At 48.8% G+C, this 12401-nt stretch overlaps 1 protein-coding gene across 1 annotated transcript in view; it reads left to right on the forward strand.

Moving 5' to 3' along the window:
* Positions 1-5743: 5743 nt before the first annotated feature.
* The window catches only part of nrxn1a (neurexin 1a), a gene marked incomplete at its 5' end in the record, with an annotated part of 118744 nt that continues 112086 nt past the window's right edge, over positions 5744-12401 (forward strand). The window contains one exon of the mRNA XM_080454429.1: positions 5744-6476. Coding sequence (XP_080310555.1) covers positions 5744-6476 — 733 coding nt within the window. The remainder of the gene's footprint in view (positions 6477-12401) is intronic.

Consider the following 12401-nt stretch of genomic DNA (forward strand, 5'->3'; position numbering starts at 1 on the left):
TTTGCTTTCACTGGAGCTTTTAGCGATATGTATTGTATGTATTGTATGTATTGGGCTGTATGTATTGTATGTCTTGATGAATGAATTGAGTACAATTGAGTCAATGCCAAGGATTTTGACTGTCACCGTTATGACACAGTAAAATCCATAGTGTTGACTCCCACAATGTACAAATGGAACCAAATGGATCCTTACAGGTCCATTTGGTTCCATTAGTACACTCTGGGAGTTAAAGCTGCAATCTGGAACTTATTTTTAATGATTAGACCTGGCGTCCTAGTGTGTATATAGTTTAGATGTACAGATTATATATGTTTTTAATATTATACTGTTTAGACTGATGATAGGTTCTTGGTTTACCTGCTAGATTACTATTTATATTGATGTATTACCTTGCGTTTACCTTGCTCACTGTAAATCTCTCTGGATTAAGAGTGTCTGCTAAATGCCTATAGATTGTAAATTGCAATAAAACGCTATTTTAACCAATCTGTATGATGTTAATAGAATATAACTAGTACATCTGCAGTGGTTGGAGGTGGTCTCCCTATAGTCCCTACTCTTCCTTTGAGATATTTAGACCCTGGTGTCAGGTAGGCATACCTGGTTGACAAGTAGTACTGTCTGGGCCCTGGCCAAGCGAGGATTCTGTCTTGGGAAGAGTGTTCGATGTGATCTCATGAGGGAGCCCCAGGTTTCGTATTCTGTGTAGAACAGTAGGACTTGTAATCCTTTAAAGGGCCCTTTGTTTGATACTATGCAGATACTCTGTATCTTGGTCACTTGTTCTCGTGTTTTTGTTATTCAGATTTGTGTTTTTCATGTTGTTTAGACGGGTTCATTGTTTACCTGGTATCCAAGGACCAAGGACCAAGGTTCAAGGCAGTTCATTGTTCTCTCTGCACTCGACTATATTTACCATATTTACACTAATTCCGACTTCGCACTCATTACATCAATCATAGTTCATCAATTAGGTACATGGAAAGATTGTGCATTTCACTGTAATATAGTCAATCCCACACAGTATTCTGTATGTGGAAAGATGTGCCTTTCACTGTAACACAGTCAATAGAGTCCGTTGCACATCAGTAAAAGGGTGAGTGCTCCTGTGTGATGAAGGCCTCTCCATCCATTCATCCTCTACCTGTTCATGTTTGTCTCCTCTCTCTCTCTTTCTCTCTCTCTCGGGTTCAGTGGGCTTGCTGGATTTCACGAGGAGGCCGCAGCCCTTCAGCGGCCAATTAGCCTGTTCCGCTCCGCTCCTCTCCAGCCGAGAGGACAGATACGGCACAGATGTGCCGGCTGGCCAGAGACGGACAGAGAGAGAGTGAGTAACGCAGGCAGAGTGGCAGAGGCAGCAGCTGGCCCAGCGTGCCCAGGGAGAGCACCTCAGAGCCGGGTATATGACACAGATGGAGAGTCCCTCTCTGGGACAGGCATCAACGACGCGAGCGTGCTTCACTGCGCTGCTGCTGTGTGTCGTGTGTGTGCGTGTGTGCGTGTATGTGTGTCTCTCTCAGAAGACAGTGGGGTATCTCATGGTGTGTGTGTGTGTGTGTGTGTGTGTGTGTGTGTGTGTGTGTGTGTGTGTGTGTGTGTGTGTGTGTGTGTGTGTGTGTGTGTGTGTGTGTGTGTGTGTGTGTGTGTGTGTGTGTGTGTGTGTGTGTGTGTGTGTGTGTGTGTGTGTGTGTGTGTGTGTGTGTGTGTGGGCTTCTACGCACGTGTCTGTGTTCAGGAGACTGGGAGACTGTGGTGTATGTGTGTGTCCTGCTCGGGGAGACAGTCGGATGTCTCATGAACAGTGTGTGTGTGTGTGTGTGTGTGTGGTCCTCTAGGCACGTGTCTGTGTCTTCAGGAGACTCTGGGAGACTGTGTGTGTGTGTGTGTGTGTGTGTGTGTGTGTGTGTGTGAGAGAGAGAGAGAGAGACTACTGTCATGCAGGGCAACGGTAAAAAGCTTGTAGTATATTTTCCTTTACTTCAAGCAAGTTCTTCTTTCTCCTATACTTACTGTATATGAAAATACCATTTCATGTTTGAAGCGATACTTCAAGCTATAAGCTGTTCTCATTCAGGAACAGTGTAGGCCTAATTCACTGGGATGTTCCCCTCCCCTCCCCTCCCATCCCGGGGTAGTGTGTACTGTAGGTTGTGTTGGGGTACAGTAGGTTTTCTCTCAGCCTCCGGTAGGGCCTGTACTGCTGCTGCTGGAAGCTCTGTCCAAGGTGCTGCTGCTGCTGCTGCAGCACACAGCCCGGCCCCGCCCATCTGCTCTGACGCTCCCTCTGCCGAGAGAGAGAGAGAGGGAGAGAGAGAGAGAGAGAAAAAGAGAGAGAGAGAGAGAGAGAGAGAGAGAGAGAGAGAGAGAGAGAGAGAGAGAGAGAGAGAGAGAGAGAGAGAGAGAGAGAGAGAGAGAGAGAGAGAGAGAGAGAGAGAGAGAGAGAGAGAGAGAGAGAGAGAGAGAGAGAGAGAGAGAGAGAGAGAGAGAGAGAGAGAGAGAGAGCATCAGACAGACTGCTGCACCTTTTCCAAAAAAAGGAGAGAGAGAGGGAAAGAGAGAGATCCGGAGAGAGAGGGAAAGAGAGAGAGAGAGAGAGAGCAATCAACCGTAGCTGTGATGCGAGCAGCACCTTGTCGCCAGGAGGCGAGGCAGTGATAATTCCTACAGTGTGTTTGGTGCCGTTCTCTCTAACATGTACCGTTATAACGGTCCTCTCGCCACCACACTCAACGTTTCTCCGTTCTTTCTGTGTCAAATGAAGAGGAGGAAATCATCGACGAGTTTTTGCGGAACCACGCGCCGCGACACGATGCGTGATGCGAGGTAAAGAAGGGTTTTTATTATTTTATTTATTTATATATTCAACCGTCTGCCTGCCTCCTGCGTGAGGGAACCCGCTGTTTGGAGGAGGAGAGGATGTAGGCTCTGTGATGGTGTGATGATGTGTTGTTGATGGTGATGGAGGTTGTCATATAAAAGCCTACAGGTTGTGTGTGTGTGTGTGTGATGATGATGAACATTAATAGACGCTTTGTTGTTAAGCCGACGGTAGAAAGCAATTAGGCCTATTAATGAGGTTTAACGGTGAAACAAGCCCTGTCGTGGTTCGATCTTGGCGGGTCGGGTGGAAAACCTTGTATGTCCCGAAACCATTCCTTTTGTATAGTTATTTGAAAAATATCTTAAGGATAGTGAAAATAGCCGATCTACAAGCTCACAAAGCATGCTGTGTGAGCTTGTAGATCGGCTATTTTCCACTTACTTTTGAGTGACACTCGTATGATGAAGTTGGGGCATTCATTTACGAATAAAAACATGAAAAGTTTAAATGTGGAGATACGAGGGTTCAGCTCGGCTATAAGGCGAGCAGGTGATGAGACAAATTGAAGGAGCCCGGAATACAGCGCGCGGATGCGCGGCGCGCTCCCGCCAGTCTCTTTACAGAGAGAGAGAGAGAGAGAGAGAGAGAGAGAGAGAGAGAGAAAAGAATGGGCCGCAAATCGACAATCGATATTTAAACCGCATTCATTCCACCGCATCTATCGATAACATGATTCGGGAACACTTTGAATGCATGGGAGGCGCGCGTGTCTTTTTGTCTCGAAGCACATAAGTACCTATTTTTCTTCTCTGTGCATGCATGCGCGTGCGTGTGACGGAGTGTGTCGCGCGCACGCGCGTTCGTGTGTGTTCATCGGTTCGTGCACGGCCGTGGGTGAGTGAGTGAGTGAGGGGCTCTGTTCTGTTTTACCCATGGTGGTGGCTGGTTGGTTGGTGGTGGTTGGTGGCAGAGCTGAAGAAACCGTTAATTCGATAAGCGAGCGAGGCGCATTTGAGTCATGCAGTCACCGCATCGCCTCTCCCTCTCTCTCTCTCCCATAGAGTTCTAATATCCCTCTCCCTCTCTCTCTCCCATAGAGTTCTAATATCCCTCTCCTCAGCTCCTTTGTGCTGTGCCACCGAACCCTTATATATAACCGCTCCATTCTTGTAGTCAAACGGACCTGAGTTGCTGGGTTTCCGTCTAAACCAGATCTCTTCACCCCCAAAAACAGCCACATCTACAAGCACACACAAGGCATGTGAGCTTGTAGATCTGCTATCTTTTGCCGAGCTGCTACCCCCCCCCCCCCCCTTAGAATATAGGGATACCTACTGGGGGTTCAAGGGGCTTCGAGAAAATTCAAGAATGAATGACTCACACTGCGAGACACATTCACAGTGTTAGAAGAAGTTTATGTACATTTGAAGTCTTCTTGCTGCTGTGGTGGTGGTCTTGCATGGTGGGGGTGATGATAGCCTATAATGAAACCCGGTCCAGCGGTATAGTGAAGGTAGGTATACAGGCTACATGCACAGCTTTCTGAAAGCTCCTGCGGCAGGATGATGCTCGGCCGATGGGGGGGCTGTGTGTGTGTGTGTGTGTGTGTGTGTGTGTGTGTGTGTGTGTGTGTGTGTGTGTGTGTGTGTGTGTGGTCATATTCGTCACAGTGGAGTCTAGTACGGAGAGACTATGGCTCTACTTGGGTGTTTACTGTCTCGTGTGAGAAAAGAGAGTCGTGATATATGGGCCTGTAGCGACTATCAAACGTGTGTGTGTGAGAGAGAAAAGGAGAGAGAGAGAGCTAACATGCATTGTAGCCTATAGTCTGTACGATTATAGCTTACTCTACAGTATGTACTGTATGTGTGCACATACATGTCGTGTGTGTGTGTGTGTGTGTGTGTGTGTGTGTGTGTGTGTGTGTGTGTGTGTGTGTGTGTGTGTGTGTGTGTGTGTGTGTGTGTGTGTGTGCCATGCATGCCCATACATGTGTGACTGACCCTGGTTGATTGTGCTGTCTCTGTTCTCCCTCTAGGTCGCTGGAGAGAGTGATGACGCGGCAGTGAGAGGCACACACGCTCAGTGACACACACGGACACGCATACATCATCCCCCCCACACACACACACACACACACACATACTTGTCCCATTAAAACAGGGAGGCGGGGGTGAAAGGAACTCTCCGCTATGACGGCGTCATTTCTCTCCATTACTGGCGTGTGAGCCACACACACACACACACACATACACACACACGCACGCTCCTCCGCGGGGAGTCGTCTGCATGGGTTAAGGCCCTATCTAGGGCAAAAAAAATGGAGCTCATATCCCATTCGTCACGTCTCTAACACACAGACCCACACACACACAGACACACACACACACACACACACACCTGAAATCCGACACCCGTTGCTCAGGAGGGTGAAAGAAGACTGAATGGAGATCCACAATTAGAATAGAACATCGCAGTGAAGGAGAGAGAGAGAGAGCGCTCGCCAAGTCCCCCTCCCCACACACCACCCACCCACCCCGATCGGAAGATGTCCCAAGAGCCTTAAGAAGACCAACGAAGCCCCTGTCCCCGTCCCCCCCCCCTGCCCCCGACCCCTGACCCCCCCACCCTACCCCCACCCCTGTGAAAGAGATCTCCAACGAGGAGGAGGACCCCATCGGGGGAAACACAGCGGGGTGCATCCTCCGAGGCTTCCTGGAAAACGCTTTTAACGTGCTTTTTTTGGGGGGGTGGGAGAGGGCCCGCGCCCCGGCAGTAGAGCCACCATGAGCTGTAGGCTAGAGTCTACACCCCAGCTCTAGCCCCCGATCTCCTCCCGTGTGAGTGAGTGTGTGTGTGTGTGTGCGTGTGCGCGCGTGTTTTGGGGGAGGCGTAGCGGTGGGGGGGGAGGGCGCGTGTATGAGTGTGATGGCGGTGTGCGTGTGGGCGTCGGCCCCCTTGCTCTTCCTGGGGCTGTGCCTGTGCAGCGTGGGGGGCCAGGCCCAGGGCGAGGTGCTGGAGTTCGGGGGCGTGTCGGGCCAGTGGGGCCGCTTCCCCGTGTGGAACGCGTGCTGCGAGAGCGTGCTGAGCTTCAGCCTGCGGACTCACAGCCAGGAGGGCCTGCTGCTCTACCTGGACGACGAGGGCTTCTGCGACTTCCTGGAGCTGCTGCTGCTCCACGGGCGCCTCCGCCTGCGCTTCTCCATCTTCTGCGCCGAGCCGGCCGAGCTGCAGTCGGCGTCGGCGGTGAGCGACGGCCGCTGGCACGCCGTGCGCGTCAAGCGGGACTGGCGGAACACCTCGCTGGAGGTGGACGGGCGGGTGGAGGGCTGGGCGGAGGTGAAGAGCAAGCGGAGAGACATGACGGTGTTCAGCCACACGCTCATGGGCGGCGTGACGCCGGAGCTGCGCTCCTCGCCGCTCCGCCTCACCTCGCCGGCCGTGCGCGAGCAGCCGCCGTTCCGCGGCTGGGTCACGGCCGTGAGCGTCAACGGCTCGCTGGTGGCGCTGGAGGGCTCGGAGGGCGTGACGGTGGCGGCGGGCTGCGGGCCGGACCACCGGTGCCAGAACGGCGGCGTGTGCAGCGTGGTCAACGACCTGGCCGTCTGCGACTGCTCCGACACCGGGTTCCAGGGCGACGTCTGCAGCGAAGGTAAGGCTACCCCCCAGAATACCCAAGCTGAAAACTCATCAACACACCGCCTCATCCTTGACACCAAACACACGCACACACGCACACACACACACACACACACACACACACACACACACACACACACACACACACACACACACACACACACACACACACACACACACACACACACACACACACACACACACACACACCTGCATATTCACCCCAAAATCGGAGTTAGTTTGCTGAGCACATAATATCCCTAAATTTGTCAGTCTAGACACTTATTCCTCAATCACCGGTCTGACAGGCACCTCTCACAAACAGTGCCAGGCATGCATACTGAATATATAATATTGATTCCTATTGCTGCACGATACCTCAAAAACTCAGTGCGTATCCACAGGGGCTCCACACTAAACCCTTCTCCCATGGAGCCCAGTTAGTTTATCAGGGTAGGAGCTGTAGAAGATAGTGTGTGAACTGTTGTTTGGAGCTGTATTTCAAACGTAGTACCGAAGAGTCTGGAGATTTGAGACAAATACCTGAGTCTCAGTGAAAAGCCTCCGCTGGGTTAGCGGTGTAAGCCTTCGCTATGGCTGTGTTATGGTGTGTGTTGTAGACAAAACAGCAGCTTTAAGAAGGTTTCATTAGAACCCGGGCTAAGCGGCCGTGGAATCCAGTGGTTGTTCATGTAGCGGGTTTCACCCGTGTTAATGGATCTGCATTGATTCTAAATGGCCTTCGGAAGGAGCTGTCCATACGCATGGGGTGCTGAATTGAATTATGGCGCACATTCGTCTATCGCCTGCCTGTTTTTTCGCGTGGAGTGTGTTTGTGTGTGTGAGTGAATGTATTGGGGGGGGTTGTAACTCAGTGTCCCTATGTAGAAGAAACTGTGATACACAACAGAGATATCACTCCATAATGGGTAATAAAAAGAGGTGGGGGGGGGTGTTAGAAATGTTTTCAATTGAGCAAAATGAGCTGGTTTTGCATCGCATCTGAATTGGATAAAAAAAAATCATGGCCCTTGGATACTGCCAAGACGTGCCTTTGGTCAATACAAGCACCAAAAATACAGTACAGGCCACCATAATGATGGTCATTAGAAGATGCACTAAAGTGCTGCCTAATGACCTCAGCTGCCTTGTTATATGGCCACGACCGAAAATACTACACCACCCCCCCTCTCCCCGCCTACTTGGTCGGCTGTGTACACTGATTCAGCTCCAGTTCGTTTGCTGACGAAATCTCAGTTTGTTTAATCGTTGGCTTCTGTCCCCCCGCCCCCCCCCCCCCTCTCTCCTCCTCCTCCTCCACCACCTCCACGTCACCCAAGCCTCTCTCTCAGCTTTGCCTTGGCTATTGATTTTTCAATGACGCCGAGTCCGATGATGCATGCATCTGCCAGAACAGTGGAGTGGCCTTGCTATGAGCCCAAGTACCTCCCTCCCTCCCTCCCTCCCCCACTCGCTCACTCACTCACTCACTCACCCAACCCTCACCCGCCTTCCGCTCACACACACACACACACACACACACACACACACACACACATATGGTACATGCTATTACACCTTTAGTGGACAGCGGTCTAAGTTACCATGGAGACTAGGGGCTCACTTGGAAGCTCCATACTGTGAGTATCCGCCCCTACTCCACCCCCTCCCCTCCCCTTCCCCTCCCCTTCCCAGCCACCGATGATCCATCCTTCCCTTTCCACTGCGCGTTGGATTTAAGTACTCGGTCGTCACGACTGATTTCGGTCATTTTGGAGCACATATAAGTAGCACATGTTAGAAGCCAGAAAGCATGTCATGGACACCGGAAATAGCAGATCTACAAGCGCCGCTGTGACGTTTTGTGAGCTTGTAGATTGTGTTTGTGAGCTATTTTCGGTTATTAGTTATTTGACGAAGTGGTCAAACTGTAGCAACGGAATACATGTTCAGAAGCATCTTCCATGAACACGAACGGTCTCAGAAATGTCATATCAGCAACGGTTAAATCCTCAATCTGGTGATATCTTCAACTGTTTGGCTGTACGACGTATAGAACAGCAGCAACACAGGATTAGAATGATAATACCTAAACATCATCCTTACATTTGCAGTTGTGAGATTTAATTTCTGCTTAATTCCATGACCTCGGCTAACAGCTCCATCTGGGCCCTTTGTGGCAATGTCACATGTGCTGCTGTCAAAACTAGGGTGTGAGACGCGCACGTGTGTGTGTACAGATGTGTGTGTGTGTGTGTGTGTGTGTGTGTGTGTGTGTGTGTGCGTGTTTGTCGGGCTTTCCCCCCGTGGCGTCGGTGACTGAATCCGACGAGTGGCCCTCCTTGGGTTTCGAGGCAGGGCACTCAGTGGCGAGGTGTCCGTGAGTGGAGGAAGTCACATGTGAAACATACGATCCGCTCTGCGCTGCACGGCAGCCAGCGAAGTGCTGATGGCGAGAGAATGTGATCCGGACGCAGTCTGATCCTGTCTGCCGCTCTACTGGGAGCATGATGGGGGTACAGTGGGAGACGTGCACGCTCACACACACACACACACACACACACACACATAGAAACATACATAGATGGGCGCACAGATACTACAAGCATTAAGAGATAGTGCACCCAGTTGAGTGGATAATGAGATGCTAACACAACTCTGGCAGGAAGGAGAGAAACACAATTTTACACACACGCACACATGCACACGCACACATGCACACACTTGTTTGTGGGCTGAGGGCTCCGATGTCACCATTAGCAGCACCAGCTGTATAAGGGCTGGGGGCTGTACTTTACATTAGCAGTGGTGGTGGTACAGGTCTACAGGTCTACAGGGGGTCTACAGGGGGGCTGTACTGTACATTAGCAGTTGTACAGGTCTACAGGCTACAGGGGGTCGCTGGTGTGCAGCAGTGGGTGTTATTGGGAGGAACAAGGGCTCCCACGACCATTTTTCTCCCCCGTGGCAGAGCTGGCACTACTAGTAGCTTCTTAAAATGGGCTCCACTTTATTATAGAGTCAGAGCAGTGGTTCTCAACCTTTTCAGGATCAGGGCCCGCACTTGAAAATCTTGCATGCATTTTTCAGAGTGTGTTTATTTTAATGATTAATTAATCGATTGTGTTGCGGTTTAGATCAATTGGAACTAACATGAGTTCCTTCCTCTTTATCGGCGTCGCAATGAAAACTGATTTGTCAGGGTTTTAAAGAAAACATACCATGACTCCCCCCTATAATGTTACATTATCATTCATTATTTTGGGGACCCACTTGCAACCAGTAGGCCCCCCAACCCACAGGTTAAGTATCGCTGCGGGTCAGAGTATGTAGGTCTGTTCACCGAGGACTTCATGACGTTCTGTTTTTTGAAAGAAATATCCGGACAGGCTTCCTTTTCCGCCTTCCTGTATCTCTGGTTTCAGGCAGGATAAAAACAAAGAACACAGAGGACAGGACGGTGACGTCACAAAAACAGTCAGGAGAGTGTGCCATGAAACTGTGGTTTCACGGGGTGCTGACAGATTGTGTAGTTCCTCAAATTATGCAGACAAGCCTCTTTCATAGTATGACGTTATGCTGTAGTATCTAGTATCTTCCAAAGGACCAGCTGTGCAGTTTCACCGATGTCTGCTTGTCAGGGAGGGAGATCTTCAGTGAATTAAAAAAACATGTTTTTTTTGGGCGAAGGTTAAACTGTGCCTGCTGAACACGCCCCTTAACCCATTTAACCAATTTAGATTTCTTTGGGCTATTAAAAAATGGCAGATCTACAAGCTCGCCGCGCTATGAGCTTGTAGATCTGCTATTTTTTTTAAATCTTGAAAATGTGTGCACATTTTTGAATATATATATTTATTTATTTTTTAAAACCTATGTTGCTATATCAGTGGTTCTCAAACTTTTTCATGTCAAGGACCCCCAAAATGATATGTATTTGGCCGCGGACCCCCATATCAAAATATTTTGTTCCAGGGACCCCCAGAAGCAAAGATTTGTGTTAAAAATATTCGCATTAAAATATATTCAAAGATTTGCACACTATTTTCCACGATTTTTCAAAACATAGCAGATCTACCGGTTCATAGTGCAACACTCGGTGCCGCGCTATGAGCTTGTATATCTACTATCTTTGAATAGCCAAAGTATAAAATAATGGTTATACTGTAGCTAAAATCTAAAATGACACAGTTGCGTTCCCGGATTGCATGGGTTAAAGCAATATGGAACATTTTTGTGGAACATTTGACAGTACAGCATGTTCCTTACCCTGATATACAGTAAGATACTGTACTACCACTCACCACCAGTAGCTTCTGTGGCCGGGTGTGTGTGGAGAATGCAGATATTCTCAAAAACATATAGTTGTAAGTGTAACTAATGTGAAGAGGGTCGAAACAGAAAGGATATTTATTAAAAAAAAAGGAGTCAGTGCTGGTCGAGTAGCTTTTTGAACGTTCTGAGAGTTCTATTTCTACTCCCCGGTTTGTGGATGTCAAGACATGCGTTGTAACCTTGTAACATATTTTTTTGTCAAACCTGTTGGCAGTTGCACTCGGAGGGAATTTGGCAGCGATTCTGCAAACGGCTCCACAGTGTCTGAATAGCCTGCTTTTATTATAGGCGTACTGTATAAGTTTGCAGTAGTTTCAGTGTAGGGCAGGGGTCTTCAACAGGGGGTCCGGGACCCCTATAGGGGGTCCTCAGAGTTACTACAGAGGGGCCCCCAAATCTTTGTGTGATAGGATTTTTGTTTTTACATTAACAACCCTAGCATCCCTTTTCTGAGGAGAACTTTAGCCAAAAATAGCAAAAATAGCAGATCTACAAAAATAGCAAAAATAGCAGATCTACAAGCCCACAACGCCTCGCAGCAAAGAGGTATAGGTGTAGATAGAGGGAAAAAACAGCAGACCAAGTTAAAAAATAAGTGTAATCTGCAACACAATGTTATACAATATGTAGTGGGGGGTCCCTGCTTCATCTCTCTCTCATCTAGGGGGTCCTTGACCTGAATAGCGTTGAAGAACCCCCGGTGTAGGGCGTATTAGCAGTGCCTGGGAGGTGGTAATTCACTGCTGCCTTACTGACTTAATGCCTTAATGAATGTTTAAACGCACTGGTGGATTATTTGTAGAGGAGCAGATCGAGGATTGCCAAGGTTAGTGTTTCTGAGAAATCACATGGTGCAGCAGAGGTACTATGGTGCTTGCATAATGAAAGCTGTTGTTATAGATTTCTTAGTTTTTTTAATGGTGTGTGGCTGATGGCCAAGCTGTCTAGAAACAGGGTTTATATACGTGTATATGCATGTATATCCACCTCAAAAGTAGACCAATCACAGCCCATGTTTCTTCTGGTGTGTGCATTACACATGAAACAAACGACCAGGAAATGTCTACGTGAAACTCGCCACGAGCGTGAAAATGGCTTCGTAGTCAATACTACTATGCGTGCAAGACTATTTATTTGAAGCAAATCTCTGACGTTTAATCAGCATTGTTCTTGTGAAGTCAAGCAGTTTTGTACTTAGTATACTGTAGTAGTGATTCTGGATCAGGGCCCACTTTGAAACTCTTCGCGGCCGTGTGCATTTTCAGGGGACGTTTGTGTTCCCGCTTGGATCAGTGAAACTAACATTAAGTATCACAATGAAAACACATTTTTCAAAGTTGTAAAGAAAACAAGGGAACCAGGGGACCTGGTACTGCCAGACCCCTAGTGGTTGAAATCTGAATGGCCGGAAATCTGAATGGTTTCTAAACTACGTCACGCTAAGCTTGGCCAATCAAAAAGAGGGACATGTAAGAAAACGTTTTTGTCCATATATGGACGAAAACGATAGCAAAAGGGGACCGACAAAGCCTCATGTAGGCCCGACCCCCTGGGTCTGGCAAATATACCATGACATTTTCAATTCCACATATCGTAGTGTTTA

Source organism: Gymnoscopelus braueri (assembly GCF_963280865.1).
Source record: "Gymnoscopelus braueri genome assembly, chromosome: 17".
NCBI lineage: Eukaryota > Metazoa > Chordata > Actinopteri > Myctophiformes > Myctophidae > Gymnoscopelus > Gymnoscopelus braueri.